The sequence below is a fragment of the Fundulus heteroclitus genome, chromosome 24, assembly GCF_011125445.2.
Source record: "Fundulus heteroclitus isolate FHET01 chromosome 24, MU-UCD_Fhet_4.1, whole genome shotgun sequence".
Taxonomy (NCBI): Eukaryota; Metazoa; Chordata; class Actinopteri; order Cyprinodontiformes; family Fundulidae; genus Fundulus; species Fundulus heteroclitus.
In genome coordinates this window covers 7215946-7234376 of record NC_046384.1, presented here as the reverse complement: position 1 = coordinate 7234376, position 18431 = coordinate 7215946, and the positions used below count along the sequence as shown (strand labels likewise).

The 18431-nt window shown below is 42.8% G+C and overlaps 1 protein-coding gene across 2 annotated transcripts; it reads right to left on the bottom strand.

Moving 5' to 3' along the window:
* Positions 1–1998: 1998 nt before the first annotated feature.
* On the bottom strand, positions 1999–17736 carry map3k2 (mitogen-activated protein kinase kinase kinase 2). Of its 2 annotated transcripts, XM_036128371.1 has the most exons (17): positions 17358–17735; positions 12210–12280; positions 11944–12062; positions 11814–11854; positions 11642–11741; positions 11460–11561; positions 9988–10060; positions 9770–9900; positions 8430–8509; positions 8243–8307; positions 6531–6623; positions 6224–6454; positions 5990–6138; positions 4480–4611; positions 4261–4390; positions 3992–4169; positions 1999–2582 (listed from the first exon to the last, which is right to left on the bottom strand). In XM_036128371.1, exons 2-17 carry the CDS (start codon positions 12259–12261, stop codon positions 2363–2365), a joined length of 1896 nt encoding a protein of 631 aa, XP_035984264.1. In that variant the 5' UTR covers positions 12262–12280; positions 17358–17735; the 3' UTR covers positions 1999–2362. The 2 variants fall into 2 exon arrangements, with proteins under 2 accessions (XP_035984264.1, XP_035984262.1); XM_036128369.1 differs by having other exon boundaries at positions 9770–10060; positions 17358–17736.
* Between the last annotated feature and the right edge of the window lie 695 nt (positions 17737–18431).

Here is an 18431-nt window from a genome sequence, read left to right as displayed (position 1 = left end):
ACGAACACACACACACACACACACACACACACACACACACACACAGAAAAACAGTGTTTAAATGTGCAAAGAAAAGGTTTGTGAAGCTGCTTCAGCGACAGCCGCTGAGCAAACGGGGAGAAAGCGTCCGTGAACAGCTCCTCAGAAGCAGCTCCTCCCTCAAGCGTTTAATCTGCAGGACTTCCTGTTTGGACAGGTACCGTTGGTGAAACGCGGCGTGAACAACTTGACTGTGCTCGTTTCCACGACCTGAGTGGCCCAAAGCAGGAACATTTCCCACAGAGCAACTACAGCTAAACCGATTCATATTAAGTGCCTTTACTAATTCCTGCTGCTGCCCCCCTATTGGTCCCGGGAGGCTCCACAACAACGACGTACCATAATTTGGTCTGAAAACTATTTTTTTTTTCCCGCAGTGGAAACATAGCTGCAGCTGTTTCTGTAGTTTTCGCACAAAGATGCTCGGGTGAAAGCTCAGCAGCTGATTGGCTGCTCAGAAACATCCAGAACATCTGGTCACCATGGGCGCCTCTGCCTGAACACAATGAAATGATGCTGTGCTGATGTCTAAAAGCTGGACTCTAATGCTTTGAATTGGGTGGGAACAGGAAGTGCTGAACTCCAGACTGGGTCCTACGCTGCCATTAGAAACAGAAAAGGCACACGGCAAAGACTGAGGAGGAGGAGGAGGAGGAGGAGACGAAGACCAAGGCAGGGGAGTGGGAACTTTTCTGGGAGTGTTTAGTTTGGTCTGTAGAAGTGGGTCATCGGCACCGCTCTGGGTTCTGGGTGGAGATTACATTCTGGGGTCGGGTCAGGTCCACAACACCAACATGTACCTCGGCCTGTCACGATAACACATTTAGCTGGACGATAATTCCCCAAGATTTATTGTGATGTCATTTGGAGACCCTTTTTCATCTAATATGATAACGGCATAATGACGCAAGTATATCCTCTCGACCGACGGGCTCAGACAAATTAAGCAGGTGACGTCATTTGGTTTAAATACAAAAAACTCCGACCCCGCAGCGGACGTGTTTGAAAAAAAATTTAATTGGTGTCAAAGCCAAACTAGGGTTACTCTGCCTCTCCCTCGTGAGGCTCTCAAGTTAACTTTTAGCATGTGCCTACCTGACACAAGCTGGACTGCCCCCACTCTAATTATACCTCCCCACCCCACGCTGGGCTGAGTATAATTTTTTTTTAATATTAAATGCCTCGATTTTTCAGAGAAACGTAAAACGGTCAGCAAGGTTCCCGTCTGGAATAAAACTTCCCAGTCAACTAAGCTAGCACGCTAGCTGTTATCAGCTTGTTAGCTAAACGCGAGGAGCTGTTATTAGCTTGTTAGCTAAACATGAGGAACTGTTATCAGCTTGTTAGCTAAACGCAAGGAGCTGTCATTAGCTAAACACGAGGAGCTGTTATTAGCTAAACACGAGGAGCTGTTATTAGCTCATTAGCTAAATGCGAGGAACTGTTATAAGCTAAACACGAGGAGCTGTTATTAGCTCATTAGCTAAACGCGAGGAGCTGTTATTAGCTCATTAGCTAAACGCGAGGAACTGTTATTAGCTAAACACGAGGAGCTGTTATTAGCTCGTTAGCTAAACGCGAGGAGCTGTCATTAGCTCATTAGCTAAACGCGAGGAGCTGTTATTAGCTCATTAGCTAAACGCAAGGAGCTGTTATTAGCTCATTAGCTAAACACGAGTAACTGTTATCAGCTCGTTTGCTAAATGTGAGGAGCTGTTATTAGCTCATTAGCTAAATACGAGTAGCTAATAACAGCTCCTTGTGCGCCTCCCGCTAGCCACTAGATAACTATGATCAGGATTACCCCCTTCTCTGTGGGAAACCCTGTCAAGATTTAACCCCACCTCCATTGAGGAAACGAGAAGGAAGGGGTGAGCAGACACCGGTGCTGCGTACTGAAGACTTTTTGCTATCCCGCTGTGTCAGAGAGAGAAGACGCAAATTATCGCGCTTATTTTATTTAATTGTGTGATTAAAATGTATCGTGCGATCAATTGATCTATCGATTATCGCGACAGGCCTACATGTACCCATCTCCAAGGTCTGAGCAGACAAACTGTACCAACGTTTCATCAGGAGGAAGAGCTCGACCTCTCCACGTCTGACTAATTAAGGTGCACGTTGCTGAGAAAAGAAACTAAAGATCAGGTCCTCTGTGGCCGCCTCGGGGAGGAAACCGACCTAACCTCTTCCAGCCGGTCCTTCCTGCTCCAGAGTGGTTTCAGCATGAAGGCAGAGGGGGCTGGGCCAGAGGCAGCACCGCCCCTTCAGGTAAGGCCTTATTTGGCAGCTCTACAGGTGGGCGGGGCTTCAGTTTTCAGGGTTAATGTACAAAGATGTGCCTCAGCAGGTCATCTGCAGACGGACGCTGCTTGGTCTCCACAAAGATCCGCCTGAGAAACTCTCTGCAGTGGTCCGACACGTGGGGGGGCAGGACTGGGTTGGTGGGCTGTGTGGCGATCTTAAAGATGGCCGCCATGGCCTCAAACTCCGCCCACGGAGGCCGCTGGGTAAGCATCTCCACGACGGTGCATCCGACGCTCCTGAGAACAGAAAGCAGAGACGAACGGGTCGACTTTATCTCCATCTGGACCAGTAAGGAACTGATGCTGCAACGCAACCAGTTTCCTGTAAGCAGGACTGGAATGTTAATGTGTTAAGTGGCTCAGCTGATCGGTCTTTTCATCACGGTGACATGGACACAAACCAAAGAAACTGAGAAAGATTCACAGAGAGGAGTTTATCTGTCAATCACAGGTCAAAGCACAGATGTTTCCTTAATAAAAGAACGTCATTGAAAAAATAAACCCATTTGAAGTTTTAAATGTCGGTAAACAGTCGCGTTTCCTCTGAGGCTATTTGTTCAGGTCGACGTTCAGAGAAGGGAGCGAGACCAGGATCAGGAATAAATAAAATAAACAAACACGCACAAAAGCATTTTAGGAACCCGACAGACGCTGAGCTGCATGGGTGTGACAATTAATCACATTTGCAATATAATCGCAATTTTAAAAAGAACGCAATTTCCAAATTGCAGTGGTCTGAAATTTTTGGCTACAATTAGTGAACCAGACGCGTCCTTTAGTGTCAATAATATGTTTTAAGTGGGTTTGTCTCCACATGGAAGGGAAGACAGTTACAGCAGTGAGATAATCTAATTTTATTATTTGTTTTAGAATTTATATAATCATACTTTTACCAGGAACTTTTAGGAATTTCAGCACATCATTAAGTTCTGGTCAATCAGTTTAATACATAGACTTGCTTGTTGGTTGAACTTTATGTTATGATTAATATTACAGTCATTACATCCTCCCAACCAATCACAACGCAGACCCAGGAACCAAGCTCCGCCCCCTTCAAAGAGTCCAGAGAGCACACGTTCTTTTTTTAAAAACTTGCAGTTTTGGTAAAAAGTTGGTTGAATAAAGGATTAAGTTTGAATTCAGTGTTTATTCTTTATCTAAAAATAAGACATTAAGAAACAGTATAAAATGGCCAGAGCTGCACTTAAAATATATGTTTTGAATTTATTGATAGTTATCGATATCGATCAATATGATTTCTGTTTTATTGATATGCTTTTTTTTTCTATATATATCCTTCAGCCCTACCATAAACACAAAATATTTAGAGATATTATGAGATAAGGCCTTAAGAAAAACCTAATTAGGAAACCATTTTCCTGTGGAGACGAAGTAAACTGTGGGTGTAGGGAGTCCTGAGAATGTTTAGTGTCTTTACATTAAAGGCGGAGACCTCCTAAAATGTTCCAGATAGAGATTTGGTTTTATTTAAAGCTTTCCCCACATCTTTAACAGAGGCGTCAGTAAATTTGTTCTCATCTGCCCCTCCTCTGCAGCCCGTTCATCAGACTTGACACAAAATCTAAAAACACGCAGGACTACAGCCTCAGAGGAGCAGAAGCGCCCAGAAGTGTGAGACCTCTCACCAGATGTCGGCTTTCCTGCCGTATCCTTCTCCGCTGATCACCTCCGGGCTCATCCAGTACGGCGTTCCCGTCACCGACTTGATGCCTGTCCCTGACAGACAGATGGTCTGCAGCCGCCTGCTGGCCCCGAAGTCCCCCAGCTTCACGTTCCCCACAGAGTCCCGCAGGATGTTGGCCCCTGAGAGAAGAAGACGGACCTTCCTTCATCCTCGTCTTCTTTCCGGCTGCGAATTAGGCCGGCGCCGAGAAGAGCAAAAGGCCCCGCTCACCTTTGATGTCCCTGTGGACGATCATGTTGCTGTGCAGGTAGGAGACGCCCTCCAGGATCTGCCGGGTGTAGCGGCGGGTCACGTTTTCCGTCAGCGCGCCGTACGACTTCAGCTGGTCCTTGATGGAGCCCTGAGAGTCCCAAAACAGCAGGAGCTGGGTGAGGAGAGGCCATTTCTTTCTTTTTCTAGATCAACCAGAACCAAAAGCCCAGCACTCACTCCGGGCATGTGCTCCATGAAGATGGAGAGCGTGCGCTCCATGCTGTCCCGCAGACAGCCGTAGTACTGGACGATCCGCTCGTGGCACAGGTTCTTCAGCAGCTGGATCTCGCACTCCAGCGCGCTCACCTCCTGGAGAGAAACAGCAGCGGTTCTTTAAATTCTCCCGACCGGAGCGGCGACTCTTCCCGCTGGTTTCGGGGCAGACACGCCACTGAGCTATAAAATACACTGGAGTGCTGATTTTGCCGAAAAACTGAAGTCACTGGCCGCCATCTTGCTACTCCCTACTCTCACAGAATCTCATAGGATTTGGTTGCAACAACAAGCAGTTTTCTGGCTGTGTGAAAACGTTTCACAGGTAATTCTACAGTCAGTGGATGTACTAACACTATCAACTACTAGGAAATTAGGTGCTGAAATATTTTACATGTTATTCATATTAAATATTATATATATATATATATATATATATATATATATATATATATATATATATATATATATATATATATATATGTCAAACAAAAAATCTGAACAAATAGTTGTATATAAACACACTCCTATTTATTTATGATACTTCAAAGCTATATATGCACATCTATATCTAAAAATCAATTGCTTTCTGTTCTGCCAATCTCTATCAATTAATCTATCTATCTATATATATATCTATATATATATATATCTCTATATCTATATCTATATATATATCTATATCTATATAATATATTATCTATATATATATCTATATAGCTATATCTATATATATATATCTATATATCTATACATATAATATATAGATCTATAATATAATATATACTATATATATGATATTCTATATAGATAATATATATCTATATATATATATATAGATATATATATATATATATATATATATATCTATATATCTTATATATATATATTATATATATATATATATATAATATATATATATTAATTTTTTTTTTTTTTTTTTTTTTACAAGTGTGTATATATAAGCTCCATCCATATCTTTCTGTTTAAATACTTAAAACATATATACAGGGAACAAAGCCGTTCACTACTTTCTGCCACACACAATATGGCGGTGACGTTGACGTGCAAACCTGCGCCCAATGAGGCGTCTACATATATAATGTCTGTGATTACTGCCACCACCTGGTAGGGCGTGTAACTGCGTCATCTGGGGTTGTAGATTCGTAAATCTGGGTTTCGTATTTGTATTTTTGTAACTTCTAAACTTTTTAAAGAGATAAAATGCAAAATATTTCAGCACATGACTTTTTCATTACTTGACAGTTTTAGAACATAACATAAAAGTATATGGCTTTTGACATTTTAGAAGTTTTAAGCCCCCCCTGAACATGAGAAAATCCTCGTTATTCGATGCTGTAGCGCACATATTCCCTAGTTACTGGGAGGAAAATAGGGAGTACCAATATGGCGGTCGTTCTAACAGTGGGCGATTAGCACTCCAGTGTATTATAGAGCTCAGTGAGACACGCACCTTACTGGTCTCCGGGCTCTCCGGGTCAAACTGGACCTGCTTGACGGCCAGCTCCCGTCCCGTGTCTGCGTCGTAGCAGAGGTAGACCCGGCCGAAAGCCCCCTGGCCCAGCAGCTTCCCCAGCCGCCAGTTGGTGGGAGCGCGTGGAGCTGCGGAGCGAGACGGAGCAGAGTGAAACCCAGAGGAGAAGAGGAGCTCCTACCTGCTTGGATTGACTCCAGGAGAGGGACTCACAGCGGCTGGGCGGGCTGATGTCCATGACGGAGAGCGTCGGGGCGGCGGCGGGGTTGGGCTCAATGTCGCTGCCCCGCCGCCTCCTGGCGGGCCCGGGCGCCTCCTCCAGGTCGGGGGTGAAGACGCTGCTGCCGCTGCTGGTGCTGGGGGACTGCTCCGTGGGGCTGAAGCTGACCGGAGAGCGGAAGCTGTGGACCTGCGTCCGTCGGGCCCGGGGGAACGTCTTCCTCCCTGCCGAGGACGACCGCAACCTTAATCTCTGAGGCCGAACGCCCTCGCCGCTCTCGGGAGCGTGAAGGTCACTCACCGTCGCTGTAGTCCTGCAGGCCGAAGGGAATGCCGTATCTGCGCGGATACGTGCCGCCTTTCCCCGACTTCTCGAACACGGGGAGGTCGTACTCTGCAGAGCAAGTCGGCGAGCAACGTTAGACAAACCCTGGATCTATGGGGTTAGACAACTATCGATATAAACGTACGCGTAGGTCTCTGGATTTGTAAATGTGAGTCAGTATAGGTGAATAAATTTAAGATTTGCATTTGTTCCTGGTTGCCAACTGTGAGAAAAAAAGTTTAGAAGTTACAAAAATACAAATAGGAAACCCAAATTTACGAATCTACTACCCCAGATGACGCAGTTACACGCCTTACCAGGTGGTGGCAGTAATCACAGACATTATATATGTAGATGCCTCATTGGGCGCAGTTTTGCACGTCGACGTCACCGCCATATTGTGTGTGGCAGAAAGTAGTGAACGACTTTGTTCCCTGTATATATGTTTTAAGTATTTAAATAGAAAGATATGGATGGAGCTAATATATACTTGTAAAAATATATATATAGATTAATTGATAGAGATTAGCAGAACAGAGCAATTGATATTTTTAGATATAGATGTGCATATATAAATTTGAAGTGTTATAAATAAATAGGTGTGTGTTTATATGCAACTATTTGTCCAGATTTTTTGTTTGTTTGTTTATATATATACTTGGTTAAATCTAAACATTGTGGTCTTCATTATTTCATAAAACCATGTGAACCTTTTAAGATCTGTTATAGGCTCAGATTAGCAACAGACTTTTTGGGGGAGTATTAAAGAGATAAAATTACTAATATGAGAAAAAAGTCATAGGAGAATAAAGTAAAAAAAAAAAAGACGAAAGTGGTAATATTATGGGGAAAGCGTCATATTATGAAAATTAAGAGGGAACATTTCCAGAATAGTCACAGTTTGCAGAATTCCAGGTTAGATTATTTTAATTATTTTAATTATTTACAAGAATAAAATCAGGAGAATGAAGCTAAAGGGATACGAAAATTAACTAGTAATATTAAAAAAGTAAAAATATTACGGATATAAAGTATATTCTGAGATTAAAGTCCCTCTGATACTGTTTAAGTGACTGAGTAACTGCAGATATGCCACATTTAAGATGGCGGACGCTCTGACGCATCACAGCAGAGGCAGACCCGCCCAACGACGCGTCTACTCTTATATTATGTCTATGGCAGTAATTTCATGTAAGTGCTGTTTTCTTCTTCTTCTTTTAATGGCGGTTGGTAAAAAACATTCAGGCACATCACCACCAGCAGCTGGTAAGGAACATAAAACGACTTTATCGAGGGTTGTAGATTTGTACTCGTAAATTTGTGATTAGTATGTGTAACGTTGCAAAGTTGTGACTTCTAAACTTGTATTCTGCATGAGTTGACAACCAGGACCAAATACAAATCTTAAATTTATTCACCTTTATGAACTTATGCGTACGTATATATTGACAGTAATCTTACTCCATACATGACCCCTTTTAGACTAAAGCAGCCCTGAAATCAGACCTGAAGCACAAATCTGAACCCGTTTCCCTGATGCTAATGTGGCTCAGCTCCAACCACTGACGACACTGTCCCTGTTTCTTCTATTAACTAAATATGTTAGTTATACTTGAGCTGCCCGTCCCAGTTGGTCACACTGACACTGCATTCATTAAAGGAGCGTTTGAAGGAAGGTTTAAAGTCACCTGGGAAGTCCTGGTGGTTGTCCGGGTAGCTCTGTGCTCGGGGCATCCTGGACTTGGGATAATCGCTGGCAGAACACGCAGGAGGAAAGGAAAAACAACGAGGTTTTAAAAAAACTTTTCTGTGTTTTCAAGTGACGCGCAGAGCTGCTACCCAAACACCAGTGAGGTTTCACTCTGAGGGTCTGACCTGTCCAGCGGGCTGTCTAGAGACGGACAGCTTCCAGACGCCGAGTTCTCCGGGCTGCTCATGGACAACGGGTCCAACATCTGAGGGAGAGAAACCAGATCAGGGAAAGAACGTCGCACGCCAAAGATCACAGCTTTATTAGAAACCAACAACAGTGATATTTCTCCAATTTTAGCTTTCCTTCACTGGCTTACAGTTAAGTCAACAACACAATTTAAAATTCTTCTTCTAACGTATAAAGCCCTTAATAATCAAGCTCCATCATATATCAGAGCTCTGATTACCCCGTATGTTCCTAACAGAGCACTTCGCTCTCAGACTGCAGGTCTGCTGGTGGTTCCTAGAGTCTCTAAAAGTAGAATGGGAGGCAGATCCTTTAGCTATCAGGCTCCTCTCCTGTGGAACCAACTCCCAGTTTTGGTCCGTGAGGCAGACACCCCGTCTACTTTTAAGACTAATCTTAAAACTTTCCTTTTTGACAAAGCTTATAACTAGAGTGGCTCATGTTACCCTGCGCTACCTCTATAGTTATGCTGCTATAGGCTTAGGCTACTGGAGGACATCAGGGTCTAATTTTCTCACTCTGCTGATTTCTACTGTTCTTCAGTTTTGCATTGTTTGTTGTTATTTAAACTTTTAACTTTCTGTTCTCTCTCTTTTTTCTTCATAGTAGGTACACCTGGTCTGACGTTCTGTTAACTGTGACACCATCCAGGAAAGACAGATCACCCGCTATTACCATCTAACATAGAAAGTACTCCTGGGTCAATGTGAGCTTCTGTGCTTTTTTGTCTCTGCTCTGTCTTCTGTAACCCCAGTCGGTCGAGGCAGATGACCGTTCATACTGAGCCTGGTTCTGGTTCTGCTCGAGGTTTTCCTTCCCGTTAATGGGGAGTTTTTCTTTCCACTGTCACTTCATGCTTGCTCAGTATGAGGGATTGCTGCAAAGCCATGTACAATGCAGACGACTCTCCCTGTAACTCTACGCTTCTCCAGGAGTGAATGCTGCTTGTCGGGACTTTGAAGCAATCAACTGGTTCACTTATATAGGAAATTTTTGACCAATTTGTATAATATGATTGATTTTGACTTTGTAAAGTGCCTCGAGATGACATGTTTCATGAATTGGCGCTATATAAATAAAATTGAATTGAATTGATTGATTGATTCAGCCCTTTGGCTTCATCTCTCTGTATCTGATTATCCTCTAATTACACAGCAGAAGAAGAAGACTGAAAACTAAAGTGTCTGCCTTCTTCAGGGCTAACATCCACGCCAGAAAGTGTAACCGTAAATAAATAAAGCAGAAAATGAGGGGTTAAGCTCCATTGTTGTGGTACCTGGTCCATGCTCTCTGGGATGAACTCCCCCTCGCTGTTGATGCTGGTGAAGGAGCCGTTCCTCGCCACCTGCTGGAGAGCATCGGGAATGTACCCGGGCGGAGGAGAGCTGCGGTCTGTAGAGTGGGAGCCTGACGAGGAGGAGAGAGGGAAACGTTTTAGGCCCGAGAGGGAAGCGAGACGACGCCAACGAGACCCAATGAAAAGCCAAGTATCACCGGTCAGAGGTCTGAAGCCTGTGTTGTCCAAGTCCTCGTGGGACGGCAGGAGGTCCATGTTGGACGAAGGGTTCTGGTGGGAAAACAAAACATAATTTACACCGAACCAGAAATACACCTGAAAGAGGCTTTTATCTGTTTTAAAACCCAATCTCTACCATCTACGACCAGCGGGTAGTAAAGAACCGTCTGATATACAAGTGGCGATCAGGTCTGCTTGAAACCGCACTGAAAATAAGTTTTAGAGCGTTGAAACTTCTCATCAGAAGCATTTTTCAGTTCTCCAAGTTCTCCAAGTCGCACTTTTGAACAGTTTTGGACCGAGTAACGACCCCCTGGGCGCATTAATCTCTCTTTACAGCAGCGAAGCACTACATATAGAGTCTTCCCGGACAATTAGCGGTATTGTAGTTTTGCAGTTGATCCCTGCTGTGATCGATTGTCCATAAGTTGCTGAGAAAAACACCAGGAGCTGCACAACAGCAGGAAAATAAGTTTATCTTCTGACTCTTTATCGTGCCACAGAGTCCCAACCACACATCGGCATCGCAGCAGGCGTGGCCACAAGGCCGAGAAAACTCCCGATACGACATCTTTTGCAGCCGTAATGTTGCAATAACCACTGAAAGACTGAACGTATGTTGCAGGTCTATATGTACATAAGGTCTGTACGTGTACGTTCTTTTCCAGGCAGCATCAGACCTCTGTGTGGGAGTCAGAAAGCAGAGTGCGCCTATAACTCCAACCAGAGGTCTGAGTCATGGTGCTGTGTAGAAAAAAGACAGATCAGCATCACTGAAATGTCGGAATATAAACACGTGTTGCATTGTGAGGCAAGGGAAGGAAACTGTCCCATATTGGCCAATCAGATTAAAGCAGACCTGACTTCCTGCTGAATAAACCAATAGTACAGAACTGAGCAGAATGCTGCATCTCCTGTTAATAACACGGCAACTGGCTTTTGCCAAATAATTACTTTTTATGTAGACAAAATGACCAACAATTAGCCTTCAGTTCAACTGGTTCAAATACATTTTTGAATAACTATTGCCAAGATAAAAGATTTCACTTTTCAGGGGGATGGCGTGAAAAGAAATCTCCCAAATCCACTCTGGTTTTATTACTTTCTACTGAGTCCTTCCTCTTCTTCTCATAAACATAAAAGCGGTTTGCTTATTGCGACTGTCAGCCATGTTCAAACTAGCACCGAAGCTAACCGCTAAGCTAACCGCTAAGCTAACTGCTAAGCTAACTGCTAAGCTAACTGCTAAGCTAACCGGATACATAAACACTAGAAGTGCGCAGCCAGCAAGTGGAAAATAACAAGCAACATGCTCTCACAGAGATATATTTCTTACCCTCATTTTTCTGAATGCATAATGTAGCGACTGCTTTTACCCAGAATAACAAAAGGCGTTTCTGAACAGCACTACCGGCTACAGCTTTAACGGGGGACCGTGGGAGTCACTGACCTGCAGAACCAGGAGGATCTTCAGGCTCTTCATGTGAACACTGCGATCCAGCAGCTCCACGGCCTTGTCCAGGTCGTCCTGCGTCGTCAGCGGAATCACCAACTGCAGCGGGAACAGCCAAGCACTACCTTAGTACCGCCGGCTACATTTAACACTCCCAGACCTAGCGTGCTGCTTCCTACCTCGTTGTTGGTGTAGTGAAGGTCCATGGCCTGACCGAAGGCCACCTTGGCTTTCGTCTTCAGGTCCTCCAGCTTTAGGGGCCGAGGGAACTGCAGGATCCTGCGGGAGAGGCACAGACGTCAGGAGGCTGTCGCACTGCCGACGTCACAGAACCAGAACATGAAGCCTCACCTCTTCTCCCCTTTAAACTCGAACTTCACCCTCACGTCGTTCTGTTGGGAACAAGGTCACGACCAGAAGAGATCATTAAAAATCCCAACAAAAAAAGCTTTTAAATGAAACTCTCAGCTGATATGGGCACCTGGTTCTTGGGCGAGGAGACTTTGGGTTTGCCCAACTCGGACAGGAAGGTGGCGGGACGGCTGGATCGGTGCAGCTCGGCCAGGTCCTGCATGATGGAGTTCAGGGCCTCCTGCTCATCTGAGAGGCGAAACAACTTTTGGTTGGCTGAGCACTTTTCACCGTGCAGTGCAAACAGGACTACAGGCTGCTGTGGTAAATTAGCCCTGGACCCTAAAAGGGAACGACGCATCGGTCCGGACCGGCACCAGAACACCGGGGACTCACCCATCATGGCGCGGCGGTTAACCCAGGAGGCCCGGACAGAGGATTCTCCCATCTAAGGGGGTCCCTTACTCCTGAAACAGCGACACAACAACATCTTATATGGCTTCCAACTGAGTTTAACGAATCTTTTACTTTCCTAAAATATATATTTTCCAAAAAATGGTTGCGCTAAACCACAATAATGTAATTTGGAAACCTTTTCCTAACTAATATGATAATGGCATAATGACGCAGGTAGACCCTATATAACGTGTGTCAAACATAAAGTCTGCTGGCCGAATTCGGCCAATCAAGGCAATTTATCCGACCCTAAAGACCCAAGAAACGGCAGGTTGTGTCATAAAGTAGAGGCCTATTTTTTTTTAATTGTATAAAGTGGCTAAAACTGCAAATGTTTTTTTTTAACTATGTAGTAACAGCATCCTGCCACTAGGTGTCAGTATTCCACAACACATTAAAACAACCCAGAGATGTCCAAAAAGAGAAAAAGGGATGAAAAATGATGAGTTTAAACTTTAACTAACCCCAATATAATTTTCTTTTTGCATATAAAATATATAAACTGTGAACAAAGGGAGCTACTTTTATGTTATTGTGCTTTTTTTTAAATATTTCTATGTGAACCGAGCTGAAATTACAGGTGCAAAGTGCCCTTTTAATGACTTGGTGATGCCAAAGTGGCCCCATATAGAAAAGAGTTGGACACCCCTGTAAAATAAACAAATTTGTTAAGAACATTAAACAGTAAAACTGAAAACCTTTTTAAATATTCAGAATAAATAGAACAATAAATATACTTAGTCTCTATTAAAAAAAAAAACACCTGAATGAAAACAAAACAAATGGAAAAACAATGGATATAGAAAACATGTCACAATAAAATGGATTTTGAACTTCCTGTAAATAAGATTCCAGTTAAAATGTTGAACCATTGAGCTCAGACAGGGAAAACAGTTTGGTTTAAACAAAAAGTGCAAATAAATAGGGTTGTCAAAACCATTGATACACAAATGCTGTATGCGCATACTAAACTAACCTGACATGGTATCGATACTAAATATTTTAGCATATGAGGCAAACGAAGAAGGAAAACCCAAATATCTTGACAAGCCTGTGAGCAAACGGCGATTTACAGTGACCACGAAGTAAAGCAGCTCAATAAACATCTTAGAGATCGAATACTTGGCCTTCATGATGAACTCTGACAGGTTAATAAATTAAAGCTCACGCTCATGGTTTCATTTAATACATTAAACGTATTAGTAATGTGTGATTAGCTGTGGCTAGCATGCTGCTGGAAATGTGTTTCAATTGTCATCATGAAAACATTTCTTAACCGTGATAAGAATTTGGCTTTATCAGGACAACAAGAAATTCCCATCTGTGGCGTCTGAAAAAAACAGAAGAAGAAAATGCCAGAATTGTCATTTTTACAATTTTTTGCTTACTGTAAATTTTGGACTATAAGGCGCACCTAAAATCCTTAAAATTTCTCAAAAATTGACGGCACGCCTTATATGTGATCACCGTTTTTCTTACTGACTGATTTTATGTGGTACAATGTGCTCAAATATCTGTTAAATGTTTAAGTACACCTTTGGTTAGCTCTGCTTAGTGGATATTAGGAGCATTACGGTACACTATGTCACTATCTGATAGGACCCCTGAGCTGTCTACAAGGCTGCCTGACTGTAATGTCTAAACTAGTAGTGCATTCATGTAAGGCAGCCTGGGGTACGTGCTAGTAACAATAAACCTAGTAAGTTAATGCAACATAAAAGTTTATTTTGGTCTTATGTTAGAAACACGGTAGTGTAGTCCCTCTAACGTACATTTCGGACTTTTTTCATAGTTTGGCCGATCCTGTGACCTATATGTCAAATTTAAATGGTAATTCATCTTGACCTGCATGAATCAAGGAGTAAACCGTCTATAGTGTGTATATTCATTGCATCATGATGAAGGAAAAAAATCTTAACGCAATAACAGAACCTGTTAATGGACTGTCTGTGAGGCTAATAACAGCTAGCGCTTGTCCGGTACGACTTATATTTTTTTCCCCCTCTTTATGACGCATTTTTTGACTGATGCGACTTATATTTCGGAGCGACTTATAGTCCTCCTGGCAGAGACGAATAGAGAGCTGTGGATGTGGAGGGGCGGAGTGATATTACACACTTGGGAAGAATATTTAGTGCTCCTTATAGTCCGGAAAATACGGTAATGTTGTGCAGCACCAACTCTGTGTCAGAACCAGGAGGACTGAACCAGTCTGAGGTTCATCCATCCGTATAACCTAGCTTGTCATATTAGGTGAGGACAGAGACGACTGTAAAAGCAGAAGTTACTTCCTGTTCAGGGTATGAATCTAGAAATAATAGATTATCCACATCCTGAGCAGAGCAGACTAAATAAAAGGTGCAAACATGTTGATGTTAGTTAAATCAGAGATAACAGGACTTTTGTAAAGCGGCACTTTCAACTCCTCCAAACTTAGCAGAGACAGAAAGCGACCCGATTCCTAATTTAGATGCTGGATTGTTGTCTTTACGAAATGTTTTCAAGTTGACTTCTTCCAAGTCTGATCCGCTCTCCTGGACCTCAGCTCCGTTTCCTGATCACAGGCCGCCTTCCTTCATCTTTCCACTGCGAAAAGAGGTTCTCATGAGCAGAACGCCATCGTGAAACGCGACCCCTGCTGGGTTTCTGGGTCCGGTCCGATAAGTAAAGACCTGCGGACCCGGTTTTGGTCTCACTGTGACAATTACAAGCCTGAGAGGGAGCGAGAGGACCTGCTTTAGGAGGAAAAGCTGCGTTAAAAATAGGGCTGAACGATTTTGGAAAATAATCAAATTGCGATTTTTCTTATCTTAATATTGCGATTTAATGCAATTCTCTTTTTTTCAGTTTAAATTATCATGTCTTTTTAAACATATACAAACAACAAATCAATCTGTTTCATCGCTGTGTAGATCAGGTGCTAAAAGAGCCGCTGCGTCTCAACTCAGAGCAGAAATGATTGCGTTCTGCCTACGATACATTTCAACCATAATTGCAATTTAATTTTGACTTTTCTCTGCATTAACCACACGCAACAAAAATGGCCTCCAGATAAAGATGTTTGTAAACAAGGACTATTTAAAACAAGAACTTTTAATGGTTTTATTAATCAGAATAAACCAAAAAACCAGTCTATGTATTAAACTGATTGACCAGAACTTAATGCTGTGGTGAGATTCCTGGTAAAAGTATGATTATATAAACTAAAACAAGTAATAAAATTAGATTATCTCACTGCTGAAACTCTCTTCCCTTCCATGTGGAGGCAAACCCACTTTAAACATATTACTGACACTAAAGGACGCGTCTGATTCACTAATTGTTACATAGCCAAAAATTGCAGACCTCTGCGATTTGGAAATTACTTTTTTGTTAAATTGCGATTAAATTGAAAATGCGATTAATTGTGCAGCCCCAGTTAAAAACAGGCGGCGTTATGGACCGGGGCTCGTTAGGAGCTGGTCTGGTCCAGATCCAGGTGTAACTGGGCAGATTAGAACACCGTTGAAACATTATTTTACTTTATTGACTCTATTTAAAAGCTAAACCTCTTATTACACACATTCGTTACACACAGTGACGTCATTCGGGAGGTTTATTTCTGATACCTGATGATTCAGGGTTGCGTCTGACAATAGACAGAATACAGAAATGTCCCTGGAGACGGGAATATTAAATAAAAAATGTCGTATACCAGCGACGCGGGCCTGCTGAGAGCATATCCTCATGGTTAAGAGTGAATGCACCACATCCTGAGGTTCGTTTTTTTCTGTGAATATCTGCATCGGCGAGCGTAAACTTCCCTCTGGACCTCAGTCGGCTCAGATTCTGCACGTCTCCGTTTTGCCCAGATTTTTGCGAGGATTTTCCCGAACGAAATAAAAATGTGCATTCATTTCCCTTCCAGGAGGACTTTGGACCGCCGAGCGCCAGCAGACCTTTCTCTCCGCAGCCCGCTGCTGTCGTCTGCGACTCGTGAATCTCCCTGAAGACACTCACAGCTGCAGCTGCCCCTCGTTTCTTGTCTGGACCCTTATAACCGCACTTTTTCCTCCTACCAAACTTTCCATGAACCCTTCACCTCTCCTTGTTCAGGTGGCGTTCGGCTGGACAGCTGTGGGTCACTGTTTTTCAGATTTATGCATTATTTTTCTTATTAGCTCAATATGATATTTCAGCTTTTGACTAGCAGAAGTTTTAATTTCAAGGCAGCTTTTACTTTGTGACACTGGGCTGTCCTCTGTAAGATGAGCAAGAATGAATGAACACTGATTAAAATGAACAGAAAGAAGACACGTCCCAGCTTGTGTGTCTGTTTTCTCTGAATCCTTCGTAGAAGACAGGGGTGTCGCTCGCTGGATTGACTCTTAAATGAACTTGACTGCTCAATGACTGCTTGGTGTGATCTGAAAATGGGGTTAATCCGAGTCGAGGCGGCAGGAACAGAGAAACGTGATTTTAGAGAAGTCCTGTATTGTGCAATGACATCACAACCGCAGAACCAGCACCGTCGAAGAGCTTTGAAACAGAAAAACAGGAGAAGTTCAACTGAACTTAATGTATTTTGGCACATTTAGTGCAAGAAAAGGCAGCTAAAGCTGTCAAAACAGACCAAAATAATAAGAGACAAAATAATAACCCTGACCATGTAAGAGGCTTAAATTATTAATGATGTATTATATAAAGCATAATGAGTGCATTAATTCATTTTATGGTTGTGGGGAGATAATTATTATCTAGCTTTAATTGAACTTGCTAGCCCCCGGAAGCTAACAGCAACAACTGTTGCTAGCGATTTTTTTGTTTTTACACTACGAGCTACACACCCATATTCAGCTGTTATAAATAGCTAATAACGCCTTAAAATTAAATCCAGAACGCCGTTTGTGTAATTAAACACACAAACGGGATGTTGTGACTTGAGTTGCGAGCACGAAGCTAGCTGTCAGGCCAGGGAAGTTACCAGGCTAACCTGATGCTAAAGTTTGGAGTTAGCCGCAGAGCTAATTAAGCTAATCTGCGCTGCAGCAGAGCCGAGACGGAAGGATGACCGAGCCGGAGCCGTGTGTCCCGCCGGGGTCCGCTCACCTGCGGGCTGCTTCCACCCCGCTTCACTCCCTCATCCACAGGGCCGGTGACAGGAGCCCCGGGCCCCGCGGACCGCAGCTGGAGGAAGCAGAAGTTTGGCACTGCGCTCCCAACTTCACTCGAGTCCCTGCTGGGCCACGACGACGAGGCCCGGTTAGCTGGCGGTGGATCCCGCGGGGACGCTCCGGTGGCGGGGACGGCAGGATAAAGAACGTGTCCGGGATAATGTCCCCCGTGGGTTTGACACGGTAGAAAAAAGAGGGACGAGTCAGTCCACAGCTCTCATTTTGCGGCGCTGCAGACCCTGCTGGATGGTAGCTTCGCTGGCTGCTGCTGGCCCCGGGCTGCGTCAAGTCGGCATGTAGCGAGTAGAATGAACCGGAAGTCTGTTAATTTTACCTGACAAAATAAAAGCAAAAAGTCTTGTTTTTAAAGCAATCAAACGTCTTTGTTTTATATTGAAAGGAAGAAACCGGAAGTGTGAATTTTTATTTCATCATACTTGATTAGCGGTTATCCCCTAACCTCAACAAATGAACCCGACAAAAACAGTCGTTTGATGTCAGAAAGGCTGGTGTCTGGTCATAACATAAATAAATATCAATAATAAAATACATAAATAAACAGGTATATAGATTAATAAGTATAACATATTAACATTATGATCATTTCAAACATACAAAATTAATAAAACCCAATCACTTTGTAGTCATTCGTCTCTTTATTACAAAAAAGCTTATATTTCAATTTCAAATTTAATAATTTCAGTTATTTTTTTATTTATATAGCGCCAATTCATGAAACATGTCATTTTAAACCAAAAATATGTTTTGGTATATTTTATATATTTGTTGCCCATGTTATTTATTTATTTACCTTTCAAAACATGCTAGTTAGGTAACCAGGTAGTCTTTTTAAAGCGTTAAGCTTTTTAAAAGACATATCTTAACATTTTTTTAATTTGTTTTATTAACAAAAACTTTTCATTTAAAATGCAACAAATCTAATTCAGCTCATTTGTATCTTTAAAATGCGGTTTTAACATATTTTTAATAATCCTTTCTGCGACAAAAA

Coding starts and splice junctions, on each gene's coding strand:
- map3k2 (XM_036128369.1), bottom strand. CDS start 12,261: ATGGGAGAATCCTCTGTCCGGGCCTCCTGGGTTAACCGCCGCGCCATG. Junction 8,510..9,769: donor TCCCAGAGAGCATGGACCAG/GTACCACAACAA, acceptor TCTCTCCCTCAG/ATGTTGGACCCGTTGTCCAT. Junction 6,455..6,530: donor CCTGCAGGACTACAGCGACG/GTGAGTGACCTT, acceptor CGTCCTCGGCAG/GGAGGAAGACGTTCCCCCGG.